General features: G+C 41.6%; 1 protein-coding gene across 1 annotated transcript; it reads right to left on the reverse strand.

Moving 5' to 3' along the window:
• Positions 1–5,938: 5,938 nt before the first annotated feature.
• Positions 5,939–18,642, reverse strand: NFE2L3 (NFE2 like bZIP transcription factor 3). The gene is given in 7 exon segments (XM_071805510.1): positions 5,939–6,586; positions 6,589–6,819; positions 6,822–7,232; positions 7,235–7,379; positions 12,837–12,966; positions 17,177–17,694; positions 18,634–18,642. Coding segments are annotated over 7 exon segments (1,752 nt in total). The 3' UTR covers positions 5,939–6,278.
• Between the last annotated feature and the right edge of the window lie 570 nt (positions 18,643–19,212).

The following is a 19,212-nucleotide window of genomic DNA, read 5'->3' on the forward strand; positions in this document are numbered from 1 at the left end:
ATTCACAGAACTTGTATCTCTGACTGTAGGCACCTGTTCTCTGCTGGGAGAAACAGTGCTACAAGTTCAAAATGCTGATGTCTTTGCTGTTGGACACAATTGCTTTAAAATAGCTTTTTGACTGTGTTTTATATCACTTTATAAAAATATCTCCTTTCCTGTTAATTAAACTAGCACTTAAGACAGGCTGTCAAAATGTGATAGGACAATAACTTTATCCTTTTCACCAGTGAGGAGCTTTTAGCATCCAGAGAGAAAGACTGAATGAAATTAGAGTTCCTGCTGTACCAGAACTCTACTACTGATAGCTTAATCTTTGGGGGTGGGGAAACAACACCCACAAAAAACCAAACTCCCAAGTGTGAGCTTGGCAAAGCTTCAGTGGGGAATGTATTGGAGGGAACATATATCTTCAGTCTGTACTGTTTTAATGTATTTAACCTTCTTTATATTCAAAAATATTATTTAAGGATTCACATTTGATTTTTTTCCTGTGTTTCTTAAGTTCAACTTTGAAATATTTGCATAGGTAACCGGTGGGCTGCAACGGAAGCAGAAAATGAAGACGCACAAAATCTGCTTTACTTTCTTCTTTCCAACAGAATGAGTTGACCAGTTGATAAGGAATTTGCTGTCTTTCCTGGAACTTAGAGATTTAGTTAATGGATGTTTTTCTTTGCAGTGGCCAAGACTACATTCATATGATATAAAAAAGCCTCACTTCAATGAGGAGTAATTTTCTCTTTCTGTTTGAGATACTTACACTCTTTCAGTAGTTTTGCAACAAGGCTTTAAATTTATTTAAGTGTATTTTCCATAATAAGGATGTTTTAATTTTGATCTACTCTCCATGGGGGAAGGGTGTGTATAGAGGCCAGCAGTATGCAAAAACTAAGTTATTGGATATTTGAAGTCTTAAAGTTTTGAATATTTGAGTAAGTTTCCTGTTGTCTTGCTGTTGAACTTCCCATGACCTTTCTTGGTATGTTCTTAAAACAACTGACAGTCACAACATTTACTGATTAATTCAGTAAGAGAAGTCACTATTTTGAGTCAACCTGATACTGAAAACTAGCAACTTTGAATAAAAACCAACAGCGTGTGTGTGGTCAGTTATTGGTCCTCAATTTGTAGAGAATGTATACTTGTCCTCTAATTTCTAAGAAGTTTGGTTTATGTTGCTCTGCAGACTTTGTTTTTGAAGTAAGGATAACATTGCTGGTAAGCATGTTTCTGTGTATTAGGAACTGAGGATCAGGTTGTTGGTATTAAGCCCAGCTTGCTTCTAGCAAACAGGGAAGAATGTGAAAGACATCCTACTGGTAACTGGTATGGGATAAAAAAATAACCCACAGTGTATGACTTGCATTTATAAAAAGGTGGTGAAAATAGGTCAACAATAGGGTTCTGACCACTCAGACTTCATGTTCTATTATTTACGTTAAAGGTGGATTTTATTCACTTCTATTACGTGTACTTCAGGTGCCAAGAAGTGTTCAGGAAAATGTGAGAAATCACTCTTATGATTGCAAAATTAGCAGGAATTGAACTTTGTCCTGTGTGGGGAAGACTGCATTCTTTTAGTTTTTATTATAAATGTACATATGATCTTGGGGTTGAAGTCATATTTCTGAGGAAGAAAAAAGTTCTAGAAAACAGATCTGAATTTTAAGAAGGTGTCAGCTGAGTTTGTTTTGGCAACTTGACCGTATTTGTGAAAGGATGATGTGCTGAGAACACACTGAAGCAAGATGTTCCCTATAGTCTCAGTGTTCCAATTTGTTTTCAAAGCTGAGCGCATGATGGAAGCAGAATCCTGTAGTAGTGCTCTCAATTTTTTTTTTTCTCTTGAGAGAGATGCTAGGTTCTTTGGTGCAGTGGTACTGGTAGGAATGCACAGGAGTGTAACGCGGAAGGGTGTTCCTGGGTAACTTTGATACATTTTGCCAGAAGTCATACGGTCTCTCTTAACAATTGTGCTCTTGCTTTGCAGCTAGTGTTGATTTGCATTGCAGCAGAAGTTACTCCAGTTAATGTCAGCAAGAATGGGTTTATTTATCAACAGTAAAAATAAATTGTGTTGATCTTTAAATGGGTGTTAGACTTGCCCCAAAGATGCTGTGAACCTACTAGGTCAACAGTGTTTGGGGATTGTGTAGTTTACAAACTCCTATGACCTCCTGTGCTGCTTCACTCTATGAACAGGGTGACTTTGTGGGAGAGTCCTAGAAAATTGCTGTTCCCCCTAGAGTTCTCCCCAATGTGGGACTTTGCACAGCCCACCCTTTGCTGCTGCTTTGGTCTCTTTCGTGGTCCGTTTTTGGGCATTCTTGTATAAAAATCAATGGCTAATGCATTCACTGGAGTTCTAGTAGCTGTGTAGCAGGTAACAAGTTGCAGTGCTTTTATGAGGTACGCTACAGTAATGGTTACATGTGTCATCTCCATTTGATTTATTTAGTAAATAATAAATTTTTACTAGAACCTGGTGCTGAGTGTCGTTGCGTCATTTATAGGCCTCTGCCGGCTCTGTTCTCAAGATTCTCGTTAAAGCCATACTTGTGACTGCCAAAAGATCTGAATGTAGTGTGTATATAGGGACAAACACGGAGCTGTTAAAACTGACAAGTTGCTTTGTCCTTTGTTTCCTCTTTGAAGTTTGTTACTCTGGTTTACCCCATCTAAAACTAGATTGTAAGCTCTTGAGCAGGAACAGTCATAGCTTGTAAAATGTAGCTTCTGTGGAAAGCAAAGTGTTGAATAAAACCAGAACACTAAGCTGAAGCTGCACATGAGTGCAGTGCTGTTAGTGATCATTCAGTGTGTGTGTTACCGCAGTATGCCATGACTCTTTGGGGGTGGGGGGTGGTGTTACTTGGCAGTGTGCCTTTATGTCAGTGTGCAGCCTTATGTTTCATAAACAATGCTTAGGGTGATGTGTTCTAATAAAGTACATTGGATACTCTAGAAGAGGTTCAGGTCCGAGAGGAGCCAGTGGCTAATGCTGCTCATAGTGCCTGTGTGTGTTGCTACCAGTGACAATGGGGCAGGCATTGGGTATGCTTTGCAATTTCCTCACCACCCACTGCTTTTCCTCTGTACTTTCCTCAGTCTGACCTTTTCTAATCTCTTCATTAGTGCAACAGAAACCTGTTTTACCACTCAAATGTTGTGAACTACTTAATGGCTTTACCATGGGAACAGTATTTTAATGAGAACTCCCACTTTGTGGGTTTTTTGTCTCTATATCAACAGCTAAAAGCATCATCCTCAGCTTTGCAACTTTCTAGCAGTATAGTAAGTCATTTAAAAGTATTTCAGTTTGGACTTCAGAGAGATGTTTTTCTCCATGTTGGTATTCAGTAAGTTAGAATGCAGCCCTAAGAGCTTTTTACAAGAGATGTGGCTCCAGTCTGATACCACATCCTGTCTTTTTACATGGCATAGTTCCTGGTTTCTACACTTGGGATTTTGGTTTCTTGAAACTTAAAATCTGTAAAAGAATCAAGATAGGCTTCAGTGAGGGGGTGTCTGCTTTTTACAGCCATTTCAATGATAAGTTTTCTTAACTACTCTTTTCATTAATAGCTCCTCCACTCCTGTACAATGTCTCCTTTTTGTATATAAGTTGAAGATACAGTCCAAGGCCATTATATATATTAACAGTTTTTAGGTAGAGTGGAATGGCAATCTATTAAAATTGAAGGAAAAAAAAAAAAGGGACATCATTCTGAAGTCTGTCTACAGTTGTTTTTCCTGTGGGCAGGTAGCTGAAGATTTGAGAAAATCGTGTAGGACACCCAGACCTGGTGCTCAGTGTTTGTGTCAACACTGTCATAACTCAGTCCCCCCCAAATTAATTATTCACCTGAGTGATTTTGTAAGGGTATAGCTGCTACTTGAGTTCTCAGAAATTGATTTTCATAAATAAGCTTCTTAAAGAAAAACAGTTGTAGAACAATAATGGGAGTAGAATTAGCTGATGGCAGTTCATTATAATTTCTGGTCTTCAAATTCACAGCTAAAAGAACTAGATGGGGTTGGGGCTGATACTTTGATTTCACAGGAGTCAGCTGTAGTATGCTGCTTTCCCTTGAGATTGCTCTCTAAAAGAGTTTCAACCTGCTTATTTTCAGCATGTACCAAAATTTAACCATGTAACCATCACCCAAATGAGTTTTGGGCACTCATTCTGCTACCAAAGAAACACAGAGGGTTCACCTTTTTTATTTCCTCTTCCTCTCCTGACACTTCCCTCATAGGACTGTAGAAACTTGTGAAGCCCTAAAACATAAACACTTGGGTTTCTGGTTTTACTAGTTATGGACTTAATTTAATATCAGAATTTGTGCACAGGGGCCATGAAGTAGACCTAAAGCCCTGGTCCTACAAAAGCTACATGCATAGACTTTAAAATGATTATGTGATTTAATTAAAAGATTACATTCATACTGCCTCAAATGTACTGTTTTTTTTTTCCCAGAGCTAGAAGAAAAGTTCACAGTTTATCAAATATATGTAGTTACCTGTTGCATGCTTTAGTTGAAATTCATGAACTAGCAATGAAATGAATTCCTTGTGAATACCAGTTAGGATAAATATGCCTCCCAGTGAAGCTCAACTAATAGCAGTAACTTCCAGGGCTTCACTAAGGAAAGTTTCTGCTATGAATTTAGCAATTTGAGGCTGTGTTTAAACTCATAAGTGAAGGAACAGATGCACACATATTGAAATATTTTTTAAAATACAACATGCAGAGCAAATTGTTTGAAATAGCTGGTTTCAATATCAATAACTCAGTGCATTTTGCACTCTGAGGCAGTGCTTCTGGTTTTTTGGAAAATACTGTTTGATGCTACCAGTTACTGTAAACACAGGTGCAAACAAATAACATGATTAACCTGCTAATGGCATAGTTTATATCTTGAAATGGCATTTAAATTTTATTGTCTCTATGTGTAGTTTTCATGTGTTTGGTGCAAGGGCTTTTTTTTAAACGTGATCATAAAATTGCTACATTGTAATCATGCCATGACCAATGAGATTTTTTTAATATATATATACCAGTTGCATGTGTTTTCTTTATAAAAGATGTAAAAAGTATTTATTGCTATCTAGTTGCTCATATTTGTAATTATTTTAATACCTTACAAACTAGTGGGCCTCTTAACCTTATTACATGCTTGCTTCTCTTTTAGGCCATCTTTTTTGCAGATTCTTTTCAAGTTATTAAATAGAAAAGAATAAGCTGCAGTGAATAAGCATGTAGGTGAGGAAAATGTTTTCTTTTTAATGGCACAAATAAACAAGTATCAAACCCAAAAGTTCTTTATTCAAAGCCACTATTGGAGTGTAATCTCATTTATGAAAAGTACAGATAAATAGTAATTTAGTGCTACTTCATTTGCTTTAAAGACTTTGAGGAAAAAAAAACCAAACAACTATAAAGTTGAAAATACTTATAAAATATTCATTTTTAAAAGCTAAAATGAAGCACTTTCATACTTATTGAGGGAAGTATCCAAATGGGAGGGTGAAGGGAGGTCACACGAGTAAATATATCACAGACTGGGAAGCAGTAGGAAGTCATTCACCATCACTCACTTGAGACTGATTCAGTTGCAGAGAATGGAGGTAAGATAATATTGACCATATGAGTTGTGAAATTGTACATTGTTTGCTTAGAGCTATGATGGTGAAAGTAGTGCAAAAAACGCAATAGCCTCCTGGGCCTCTCTCCTCAAAGGAAAACTAGGAAAAGTAGAACACTTCTGAGCAAATGCAAAGCACAGTATATCTCTTAGGAACACAAATTCACGCTGAATTTAAGGTGAGGATGAACATGAGCTACAGTTTATCTTCCAGTGCTAAAAAAAAAAAAAAGATTATTTTGTATGTGAAGAATCAAGTACTTGGGACTAAACTGTTTTTTGTTCTTTCATCTGTAGCTTTGATCTAAAGCATGCTTTTTATTTTTTCCCCTACTGACCTGTGTCCCTGCCCCCCCATCACCTGAAACTAAATTCATAGTTTTACGTAGGCCTATAAATGCAGTATTTCCGATTCTGCTTACACTGATGGCCTAGCTCCTTTAATTCTAATTAAAGGTAAACAGATTTACTCATTCGGGTAGGCTTTCTAACAGATAATCTGCTGGGTTTGCCAGACCCTTGAACACAGACTTCCTTCTCTAAGTATCTCTTCTGCTTGTACTACTGTAGTCACTGACCTCCAGTCTTCATGCAGATATTCTCTCAGGAAAAATAAAACCTAAGGGATTATTTTTGCTTCTGCCCTTGTTTCTGTTCTGATTTGACCAAGTGTTTGGGCATTATGAAAATATTGCCATCATTACTGCAATGAATGACATATTGGTACAGGTTAACAGGTCTACCTTGGCCATCAATCTACTGAAAATTAGCAGTACAAGGTGTTTAACTTTTCCTTCATCCAGATGATTTGCTACACTGAAAGTGCTCCTTTGAAAGCTCTCCTTTTGCATTTGAAGATTACACATCTTCCAAGTTAAGAAGTGCGTTTAGTTTGCGTTTAAAACAATTTTGGGCAGCAACTTTGTTTCTTCCTCAGATGCTAGCACAGTGTTGAATGAGTTGATGGGCATGCTCACAATTTCATTGACTAAAAATGGTGTTCTCAGAGCTTTTGCATGGTATTCGTCACTGCTAAGGTTTGTATCAGTACAACTATGGCACCTATTTGTTACTTAATTTGGTTTCTGCGTCCACATCTGCTGATGATGCTCCAGAGTAGATGCTGCTTGATTTTAAGCGTGGTTATGAAGAAACTGCTGAAGTGTGGCTTCTCTAGAACACCCGAATCACCTGGATATTCCACATGGCCTTATTTGCCATGTTCTTGGCAATGGCTACCAACAGCTCCTCAGCCATGTGAAGAAACAGATTTAACATCACTGCTTTACCCAACAGCACCTTCACTGCAGATTAAGTAAGAGGTGATGCTGTGACTTGAATTCAAAGGCAGTCCTGAATCTGAGCCGGGTTCTTCGAAGAGCTGAGAAACTTCTATAGGATCAAAACCTTCCTCCAAAGACATGAGTTTAATTTCATCAAAATTTTCATTGTGGGCTGTTTGGTTTCTAATGCTGGCAGCTGAAAATAGCCCTGTCAAATTTGACCCATGAAGTAGTGATTCTGGATTTGTGCTGTTAAAACTTGACTGAGGAAAAGACTCTTGCCTGTGTAAACGTCTGTCTGAGATGGGTAGTCTGTTCTTAGTAGTGTGGCATCACGAGGACTGAAACAGCGGCAAAGTGTCTCGGTGAAATGAATGTTGTGTGACAGTGATGGATCTCAGCTTCTACTAGAAGTAGCAACTTGTATATCTTCCAGTAAGCTCACCTAAAAGATGACGGGGGGTGGGAGGGAAGGATCTTTTATACAATGAATGCCTCTACATTCCTCACCTGCACAGTCTTGATCAATTTATTTTCTAATGTTCTGATATTTGAAGTAAAAATATTGTATGTTAAACTCTTCTAGCTACCCTGAATGCTGTTTTCCACTTGTACAAAGCACAACCTGTGTTGGCATATGGCAAGAGGAAGCAGGAAGGGTGCTGAGGAAAAGTGGTTGAGGGATGAGAGGAGGAGGAGGACTCGCGAAGGACAGTGTGGGACTGATGAGCATTAAGAGGTGGAAATGGGACTGTTGCTAAGTGTCCATCAAACTATAGCCTGCATGGTACATCTGATCTGGTCTAAGAAAAGGTCCTAAGAAAAGTGGTTCTGACCCTTCCCTGGTAGCGGTATTGATCATCTGATCACAGGGTGAGCTGGTTCGAAGTGCTAAATTGTTGGAAAATTAACCTTGTAAAGAAGATAAATAGCTCACCTGCAGGACTTAACCGGTGAAAACAATGGTGTATGAAAAGAGAGGAGGAGGACAGGAACTTTAAGGTCTCACTGCTTTTCTTTCACAGGTTATGAAAGCTTTTAAGGCTGTGAGCTGCCACATTTGGCTTAGCTCCTTCTTAACCAGGGTCTATTGCGTTCACATTTCAACTCCTTTACCACTCTGTTTTCAAGAAAAATCCCTCCCCAGATCACACCTTCTGTGGATGTCATTCAGCTTTAAGTTACTACTCTGTTTTTCTTTACAAAAATAAAGCTGCTGTATGATCCCTCAGCCCTGAAGTCCAAATGGTAGGTACTGCAGCAGCATTGAGGCCCACCTTATGTGGGGTATCATTGCCCGGTACAAAGCCACTGACCAAGATTAAGTCAGATCACTTGCTGACAAGTACAGTAGTCGATAAAATACATGGATACAAAAAACCTGAGAATATAAATGCATCAAGTAAGCATATGATATGATTCCTCTATAGCTGAGCATCCCTACTGTGGTGCAGGAAAGGAATTATTAGTTGAAATAATTAAGTTGTCCAGTGGCTCCACCCAACTACGAACAATCTGAATATATATCTCATGATTGAGGAGATAAGGTGTTGTAAACACTACTTACTCAGTACTGCACAGTCACACTTAGTGTTTCTGTCCTGTTGCTTATTTTGCATTAATGGTAGCAGAAAAACCAGTAACTGAGTTACACTAACACCATTATGAGCCCCAGAGCTAGATCAGGACTACACGTGGGTGGTGTCTGTAGAGAGAAAAAGACTGATTCTTGCTGATTGTAGAAGACTTGCTATTACTACCAAGCCTATATATTTCATCAGCCTTTCTGCTTCTACCATTGGAGAATGTGGAAGTTCACACTGCTCACAGCAGGTTGTTTCCAAACAATAAACTACAACCCCACCTGATGACAACCTTCAGCTTGCCTTTGGAAGGATTTCTGTGCAAGCACAAGGCAGGAGATTTACACTAGAAAACCCAACCAAAAAAAAAAAAAAAAAAGAAAAAAAATCCAGATATCTCAAATTCTAATCTTGCTTCTGCCCTTTACTAGTTTCACTTGGGCTAGAGAACGCAATCTGAGACCGAGTCTGATTTACCAAATTATCCATCAGCCTTTCACGTTGCAGGTCTGGGCTCCAACTGTGCACCTGTGGTTTCCCTAAAGTACAACTTACTGCAGGTCAACTATCAGCTTCGGTCTGTCAGTCTTTGAAATATAAAAAACAGTAATTTATGTCAAATCTGCCACTCAGGGTGGTCCAAGAATAAATGAGGAGGTGGGAGAAAGTATGATTTTGCGGGTGCCCCAGCCTACACTTAATTGGAAGGATGCTGCCTGCTTTGGCAGATTTTCTGATTACATTAAAAAAAAAAGCCTTCAGTTTCCAATTAAGTACATTGGAGTATAGATCTCAGCATAAATTTGGTGCACTGTACATCAGATTATCCCTCCATGTATCTTCTCCTCTTGCTTCCCTATTTGTGATCTATCAAACAATACGTAGGGAGCAGAACATGTAATGGTATCAAAATATGAATAGGTCTCCCGTGATGCGTTGGATGGACAAACAAGACCCCTCTCTAGCAGCAGCAGAGAGCATAGGCAAGCTGTTTCCAGCTACCGATCACTGTGTCATTCGCAAACAGGGCTAAAACTATGCGGCTCAGTCCTACAAGTGCACAGAAACATCTGAACTGGTTGTGGAATAACAGAAAGTCCTCACTCATGGCAGCAGAACGGAGCAGACAGGGTGGTTTGCCAAGGTGTGCAGGCAGCATGGAGGGGCAGGGGCTACCAGCCCCTGCAAAGCTCTGTTTCACTGCAGTCAGACTCAGGTATTTCTGCAAATATTTCTACATATCCCAGTGCCAGAGCAAAGGTATATGACCACCACTATTTGCAAATCGATTTTTCATGCTGATTACTCATATATGTCATTCACATGCTGCCTGTTAATTCCTCTATTTTACCTTTATTTTAGTTGTCAGGCTTCAAATTATTCCACTACTGTCATTAACCTTTGAGATGCTTTTCTGCAAGCTGCTTTATTAACTGCACTTCTCTGTAGAGCTGGCCTTCTCTTTGCTACCAGCTGAAAAGATGCAGCACAGGCCTAGTGATCTTTGCCACATTTTGATTAAGTAGCATTTCCAGAAAATTGTCCCACTTCAGTACGAGTTAGGCAAAAGAAATACAGTTTCTAGTAACATAACCAGTAGTTTCACTTTACTACTTTGCAGGATTAAATATGATTCAAAATTAAATATAATGATGCATAGCTGTTATCATATAGCTCTAATGTTACTGATGTTGCTTTTTTGCCTGTGTACTTTAAATACGTGGTGATAATTAATCTTACCAATTGATACCTATTTAATCTCAGCTAAAAAGCAAAATATTTATTGCTGTTTCTCTATACTCATAATGAGCCCTAAAATATCCCAGAAACACAGGAACAGAAGAGTACTTTATTATTTGAAATGCAGCCAGGCTTTAGAAAGCGTGAAGGGTGGAGTGGTGGAAGGAAACACGAAATATCAAAGTAACTTTTATGTTATATATGGTTAGGCTTACAAAGCACACTAAGCCATGCTAATTAAGCAGTGCAATTGAGTAAATCAAACAGTACGTAACTGTGACTCCAAATATGGCACCTGTCAAACATCTACAACTCCAAATCGTAGTAATGCCATCTGGTCTGCAACCAAACGCACACTGCCAAAGGCACTCCTGCATGTTGTGCTGAGTTATTAGCATCTGTCTGGCCACACGCATTTCAGAAATAAAAGTGCTTTACATAGCATGGCTCAGCTCTGCCAGCTATTGCGAAACACGCATGCTCCGTGCACTCTACATGCTCAGCAAACACAGAGAATTAACACCAATCTACTCCTAAATGGAGGCAGAGATGGATACAAGTTGAAGACACAGACACAAATAGTAATTGTCATTAATTTCAATTAAGACATCAGTTTTAATCCCAAAGATGGTTTAATATCCCCTTAGAAATTAACCTTTTAAACTGATGAAGGTTATTAAATTTATTCAGTCACCCTTTCAGAGTGAGCACACTAAAAAAGAAAGAGCTCTTTCTATGTCTCTGGTGTCTCAAGATGCTTTCTGTTGTGGTCAGTGAACTACCCAACATCGGGGTTCTCCAAGAGATTTCTTTCTTTCTGTACCTTTATCCAGACTACATTGGTAATATATCCTCATTGGTATGGTGTAGTCACTGAATGATACACTGAATAAACATATAAGTACCCATGGGCCACCCTTTCTACTAAACTCAGTTCCTTTTAAGCCCTCCCAGGCAAAGGTACTTCCTCAGGTATGCAGCTCCCACCCTTCTCGAGCCACCAGCCTGATGGTGATACCAAACGCTGCCAACTCATAGCTCTGAGTAGAGAGCGCTGTTAAAATCCGCAGTCTGAGATTTTAGCTCCTCTGGGGTTTGGGTATCTTCACCTTCCCTCTGCCACCGTATGTAATTCCTCTTCTATTTTCCACATTTTCCACACTCTAATTCTGTCTTCTTTATGCCTGATATTCCCCTCATCTCCTCTCACGTACATGTCCCTTGCACACCCTGCACCAGGACTACCCTCCCCGCTTTCCAGGGGGCAAGAAAATCCTGGTGTCGGTCAGCCCTACACCACTGAGTCCGTCTACGCCCTTCTGAGTCACTCATTTGACCTGGCTTTTTCAAAAGCCTTGTGCCTCCCACAGCACAGAATCACAGAATCAAAGAATGACAGAATCACAGAACATCAGGGATTGGAAGGGACCTCGAAAGATCATCTAGTCTGATCCCCCTGCTGGAGCAGGAACACCTAGATGAGGTTACACAGGAAGGCGTCCAGGCAGGTTTTGAATGTCTCCAGAGAAGGAGACTCCACAACCCCCCTGGGCAGCCTGTTCCAGTGCTCTGTCACCCTCACTGTGAAGAAGTTTCTTCTCAAATTTAAGTGGAACCTCTTGTGTTTCAGTTTGAACCCATTACACCTTGTCCTATTATTGTTTGCCACTGAGAAGAGCCTGGCTCCATCCTCGTGACACTCACCCTTTATATATTTATAAACATTAATAAGGTCACCCCTCAGCCTCCTCTTCTCCAAGCTAAAGAGATCCAGCTCCCTCAGCCTTTCCTCATAAGGGAGATGCTCCACTCCTTTAATCATCTTTGTTGCCCTGCGCTGGACGCTCTCCAGCAGTAACAAAAATAAAGATCATGGTTTTTCAAGACAACACGTGCCTCAAATGTTTGAGGTTTTTAACCACACCTCTCTCTGAAACACTGCACAGTCCTTCACACACCCTCTTATTAAACCTGGGCAAGTTCTGGCTAACAGGTAAGAGCCATCCATGAGCAGAGACCTATTTGCAGACATTCCCCCACAGTAATACTGCTATGTCCTACTGCCCAGTGAGTTCAAAATAAAATTTAAACAGAACAAAACCAAACTAAACAAACCAAGTTCTGTAAGTTAAGCACACAGCTTCAGTGGGACTGCTCTCAAACAGACTGGAGGAAAAAAAAGCCTACCTGGTTTGTACTTACCTTCATTTTACCAAACTTTCAACACTCAGCAAAAGAAACAAATCCGTATCTCTAACTACTCTCACTCAGTGTAAATGCACCAAATGGTGCCCAAAGTCCAGAATGGATTCATCCCCTCCAGTGCTTTAACATTGTGAAATTCTGCCTCTTAACAGTGTTCCAAGTTTTATATAACAGTTTTACATAACCTGACCCAAACTGCCCTTTCTAAACATGAACACAGTGACTATAGTACGAACAGTACAAATTATTCACTGGGCATCTTCTTCCTTCACTTTTGTAATTCATGAACACCACCAATATTATGCTGTTAGTTATTAATTAGAGCAGGTGTTCTTTAATTGAGCTGTTGGGGAGGGCTCCAAAGTCTGTCATAGAGAGCGCAACACATCCACATGTAACAAACCCCCTTGGTCTGGGTGGCAGCAGAGCCTTCCTTCTCCGTCCCACCCCGAGCTGGAGCACGTCCCACGTACCGCACGATGACCCAGCACAGCGACTGCTGCCCTCACTCAGGTGCTGCCTCTTCTGCTGGTGTGGGCAGCATCCACGCTTGGGGTTCATGTGATTTGGAAAGTGAGAATGTTTTTACTGTGAGATTCAGGCCACAGACAAAAAACTGAAGAGCTACATAGTCCATTCCTTGTAATCTAAATAATTCCCCATGTATATTCCGTGAAAGATACAGAGCCCATTTCATTTTTATATTCCCTTTCTTCAAATGTCTACATAAACACGCACACGCACACACATACACATATAGAGGTATTGATATACAGAGATAAAGGGAGAAGAAAATCACACACTCAAGTAAGGCAGCTCTTAACTCTTGCAAGATCTTCAGCTAAGACATTGTATCACAAGCTTCTTGAGTCTTTCTATGTAGTCGTGAATATTATTACCATATACATAGGGCTGATGCCACACCTTGCAGCACAGAGGCCTCCCAGTTCCCCACACAGTTTTTAAGGTGCTTTGGAAAATGTGCCTTGTTTGTTTTGCATATGGACTTAAGGCTCAACACAACAACATTTAGAAGTGCTGTTGGGGCGGGGCTACAGCAAGAAGCCTCAGGAAAATGCAACCTCCAGTTGGCACAATGGGGCACGGACTGCATCCCAGGTTGTGTGCCCGTGGAATGGCTTCTCTCTTTTCCCTACTGCTGTCACACCTATATCCAGTGCCAGTTGCATGTATTTTTTCTGTATTTTTTATAGTTTTTTCTATGCTGAAACCTTCAAAGTTTACACAGCCACGCAGTGTCTCAATTTAGCATTTTCCTTAAAATGCATTCCTTGAGCAACCCAACAATAATTTACAACACATTGAGTAAAAATAAGCAGACATGCCCAACTTCGCTTGTGAGAGTAAGTCAATGTGACCTACTCACACACAGCCTACGTACTGTGACCTACTTGTGCTGACTAGGTTTGAGTTGGAAAAAAAAGTCAGGCACCCATGTTTTCAATAGCAGATGTCAGCATTCAAACAGGTGCTGAATATACTGTCAGGATTCTATGATTTAAGGAGTAAGTGGTGCTTTCATTATAAATCCTTTCTTAAGAAAACAAGATTGCAATCTCTTTTTTCCAGTGAACTGTCACAAGGAAGACCAGCTGGTGCACAAACACTGCCATATCTGGAAAGAAAAAAAGTACCATGAGAAAAAATCACCCCAAAGAAAAGACAAAGTTCACTCATCCTTTTAATCTGTTCCCCTAGCAAACATGCCCACTACAGCCTAAAATCTTGGTCTGGGTATTCTGCAAATAATATGACCTGAATCAGCTTTCATTACTACACAAATTACTTCATTTCCCTGCATGAACTGAGGCATGTTTTCCTGGCTATTCAAAGCAAAAGTTTATTGTCTTCTTTTTATCTTTTTCTAAAGATGTAAGTCATGGTTGCCAGGCACCCTGGTACCTTAGTCTCAATCTTAAATGTCCCTGAGAACCAAACCTACAAGCCTTGATTCTATAGCTGACCCAGAGCAGAACAGCACAGAGGTATTAAACTAATACCCTAAACCACAGGAGCACATCTTCTACCAATGACCTATGAACTACTGTTAGGTAATGCAGGACAGTGAATTACGGATAGGATTTGGAACAAATAACTTCTTTTTTTTTTTTTTTTTTAATGTAGTCTCTACTCTGGTACAAGCACTCTTCAGTCCTGATTCTTCCACACACATCTGCCTAAGAAAACAGGTAGCAAGACTCTCGGAACTTACGATTATTTTCTCTCTTAAAAGGTGTATTCCAGAAGAAAAATACTTTGCTATTTTTATTATTAAGGCAACGAAATATTGTGCGGTTTACATTTCATCAGTAAACATCTGTTTGGTTACAGAAAGGGACTGAATGAAATAGTTTGCTGGGGAACATAGTGAATACAAAGGTTAAGGCTGATCCTAGTCTGTCGGGCAGCAAGCTGGATGTAGGAACCCACCTGTTTGCTTTACTCATTGTCAAAGATTAAGTGCTCAGGCTGTCCTAACACTGCACTACATCTCATCTTAGCACAGAGCAGAAAAATAGGCCAGGCAATCCCATACAGTTCAGCATGCTCGGACAGCACGCCTCAGCCACCGAATCCATTTTCTTTTTCATCTGCAATTGTCTTCCAGAGTGGTTTTAAATACCAATTCCCTAAGGACAAGGATCAACAACTCGTGTTGTGTTGCCAGCAATGTTCTCAGCATGGACTGAAGCCCAATGAATAAAATTAACCCGGGGTGGATGAATCCATCTGATAACTTTTTAGAACACCACACAATCGCACAATACTGAGCAGAACAAAGCAATCGCTTTCATCTGTTTACACAGACCCCTCATCCTGATCTATTGTGAATAAGAGAAATGCTAAAAATAGCTCAGGTCTATTTTTACAAAAGGCAAAATGAAGGTTATAAATCAGCTAAACCACTTTGAAATACATTATACTCTTACAATAACATTTTGACAGCACAAGTAGAGTTATTCCAAATAACAGAGGTCACCTTTAAGCCTTAAGATCAACTTTTTCCTCTCGTGTTTCATGTTTTGAACCTGTTGTGTATTTCAAAAGAAGTCTGATGGAGGAGACATGGGGGTTTTCACTTAGAAGTCCGTTTACATTTTAGGTCAAGAACGGAGCACTGCCTTGTCTTGCTCCAATCATTCTTTCACTTAAACAAAATGTGAGGGAGGCCCAGACCTACATTTAGCAAATAAATGAATAATATCTCTCCACAGAAATGAGTGGTCACTTACACTTGGGGTGTAGAAACTCGTTTCACAATGACTTTACAAAAATAACCAAGCTAACACATGGGGAAATAGGAAAAAATGAAGAAACAAACAAGAAAAAGAGGAAAAAGGAAGAAATAAAAAAGAAAACCTACCATGCAAGACAAGTGTAATAACTAATAGCTGATGCTGGTCCTTTAATTCATAAGAACCAGCCATTTATACTGGTTCAAAAAAAACCTGAAAAATGTTGGTAGTTCCACTTGGTATTTCAAAACATACTAAACATCAGAGTCACAAAACCACCATCCTGGCATTACTGTATCTTCTATCCACACAGTGTATCGCAAAAGTCTCAGATCATAAACTGTTCAAGACAAAATGAAACTCCATGCCCACTAGTGACTTAACTCCGAAAAGCAGTCCCTGCAGCTGAATGGCTCGGCTAATCTTTGAGTTACAGACATGCACGTCTCTTCTGCAGGACGAGGGTCTGAGTGGGTGCATGCAGACAGAATTGCGGTACGGACTGCATGTTGTGTGACTGAAACAGGTAAATCGGTCATCGCTGTTGGGTATTTCTTGCCTGACTATATAGTTCACGATGCCACACTGATAACAGAGGCAGATACAACGGGGCTGGATACAATAGCCCTGGCACAGGAAAAATCCCAAGGCTTAAGAAATGTTTCTGACAGGTGTAGTTATCAGACTACGACATAAATGTGCTCTTTCCCAAAGCAAGTGGTGCTGTTCTGCTCCTCATAGAATAGTTCGGGTTTGAAGGGACCTTCAAAGCTCATCTAGTCCAATGCCGCTGCAATGAGCAGGGACATCTTCAACTAGATCAGGTTGCTCAGAGCCCCGTCCAGCCTGCCCTTGAATGTTCACCATGATGCATTGCAGAGAAGCTCCATTTCTGTAGCCGGATGACATTCTTGAGCTGCCTGTGTGCCCACACAAAGCAAACTGAGGCGATCCATTTCAGGAGAAAATACCACGCAGAAGCGACAGTCTCGTCCTTGCAGGTGACAAGCGGCGCTGGGGCCACGCTCGGGCCCTGGCCAGGGCAGCTCTGAAGGGTTCACTCCGCTCGGGTGCTTGGGGAAGCACCGGCGGTCGCTCCGTTAGCAGAAGGCTGCACGTCTTTACTCCACACAACGTATCTGCCGCTCGGTTTGCGATCGCCCCCCGCTGCCCCTGATCCCCTCCCGGGACGGGCGGCCACCGAGGGAGTGGGGAACGCAAACGCCAGTCTCGCACACGTTTGCAGGTCTTTCCACTCACTTTTTTTGCGGAGGGGAACTGGCTCAGAAAAGCGTTCCCGCAGCCCGCCCCCACATCCCCAGACCGCCCGCCCGCTCCGGGACTCACCCTCCCCCTCGCTCGGCGGATGCGGCGGGGCAGCTCTGCAGAGCTCCATGCTGCCGGTGCCCGGCCGGGACAGCCCGTGCCTCCCCCGCCCCCGGGGCCATCCCCCTTACCTCCGCCATGGGGCCGCCGCCGTCCCATCCTCTTCCCTCTGACGGCCGCGGGTCGGCTTCTCCGGGCGGGGCGGGCAGCGCTGAGCGCCGCCGCCCTCCCCGGGTCCGAGAGCCGAGGCGGGACCCGCCAGGGCAGGTCCGGCTGCCAGCGAAGCCCGAGGAGGCTCTGGGAGGTCGGTGACCCATGGCTGCCCGTCGGCAGGCCCGCTGTCCCCACAGCTGACGCGCCTCTTGGGGTGCCTGGGGGTAGACGGACCCACCGCCCAGGCACAATCCCGCCCCTCTGCCCCCGCGCACACAGCCCCCTCCTGCCGCCGCACTGGCCGTCCCTCGGGAGGGGGACAGGGACACGCGCAGCCGGACACCCCCGCACCCCGCCGCCGCTCAGCCAAGCGCCCCTCCGCGGGACCGGGCGCCCCATCTGTGTCCTGGGGGCTTCCTGCGTCCCCCGGGGAGGAACAGCCTTCTGTTGCTGGAGCGAGCTGGACATAAAGGACACGAGTTAGGAAGCACGGTAGCTAGGGGAAGAAAAAAGAAATGTTAAACCACAAAGCAATTCTCCACCCGCCTCTGGTGGTAACTGTTCTACTCTTCCCGCCCCCCGTTTTTAGAATCCCCAAAAAAAAGTAACAAAACAAAAAACCCCAAACAACCAAAACCATCCCCCCTCAAAAAAAAAAAAAAAACAAACCCCAACCTGCCAAAACAAAATACACAAAAAAACACACGCACCAAAACAAACAAAATATAAAAAACCCGAAGATCAAACAAAACAACAACAGAACAGCTACGAGTTTTAATTAGTCAACATGGAATCTGAATATCTATCCAGCACCTTTGCTTTCCCACCTATTGAACTGCATTTTCCACAGCACATTTACCTAGCACTACCTGAACTTGCTCTCACATACACTAGCAGTATCTTCTCCAACTGTTTTGTTCTTTCTGTCTTCTGAAAAGGCCTTTTGTCACTCCTCATCATTTCTACTTCTCTGTTTCAGGCTTGTTTTGGCATTTACAAAGTGTAAAGCTGTTTGGGCAGACTCTCAAAGTGTCACTTATTCTGCGACAACTGTGTGTGTAATAGGTGCAGTTTCTCATTTCTCTGGTATCACAGATGACATTTCCATTTCTCTGTTGTGTTCAGTGTGATACTATGCAATGTGTGTGTTACAATAGTCCTAGCATTTTCTTGCACCTTGTTTCTTGAATTCCAGTAAAATTACAGTTCTCTTTAAAAAATCCAAATAAACTGGAATCTGATACAGTCTTCCATTGACACGTTTTTTTCTATGCCAGAGTAAGATCTCTGTTTTTTAAAATGGAAATGTAACTGAAGGTAACAATGTTGATTTTGCTGTTACAAGAAGAAATTAAATGTGGTTTAGGCTAAATTCATTTACACTCTGTAATTCACTGCTTGAATGCCATGACAGACATTTGACACGAGTCCTTACATTCCACATTGTTCATTGGTGTTAACCCTTTTTTTTTCAGCACAAGCAAAATCTTTGCACTTATTTTTTAAACTTGTTGATTAAGTCTTCTAACGATAAGAAAATACATGACAATTGAATATAGCCCATAGACTTTCTTGCAAGAAATGGAGAAGAAAAGGACCATGTGTTTGAAGGTGCTGTGGGAGAAGACACATGCTTGGACACATCTGGGGGCTAGAAAACATTGTTTTTCTTTTATATTTTCAGTGACGATGCCCAGTGCATCTCCAGCACTACCTGAAACAGAGCTGCTGTGTGACAACCTGTGACACAGCACTTGGCATGTCCCACTCCTCAAGGGAGACAAGAGCCTCTTTCTGGCCACTGCAGGCTACTATGATGTACATTAAAGAGAGCCATTTAATAGCTTAGTCTTTTCCTTTAACAAGATGGTGGGTTTTAAAGGGTTAAGAGGATACAGAGGCTCTGTACTGTTGCAGTTGCCTTTGGCTGTCAGCTTTTCATCTGAATTGAGTTTTGAGCCATGGTCCTTAAGATCCTCAGCAGCACATACAGGCCACAAGAGGGATGGAAACC

This window comes from Patagioenas fasciata, chromosome 2 (genome assembly GCF_037038585.1).
Source record: "Patagioenas fasciata isolate bPatFas1 chromosome 2, bPatFas1.hap1, whole genome shotgun sequence".
Lineage (NCBI taxonomy): Eukaryota > Metazoa > Chordata > Aves > Columbiformes > Columbidae > Patagioenas > Patagioenas fasciata.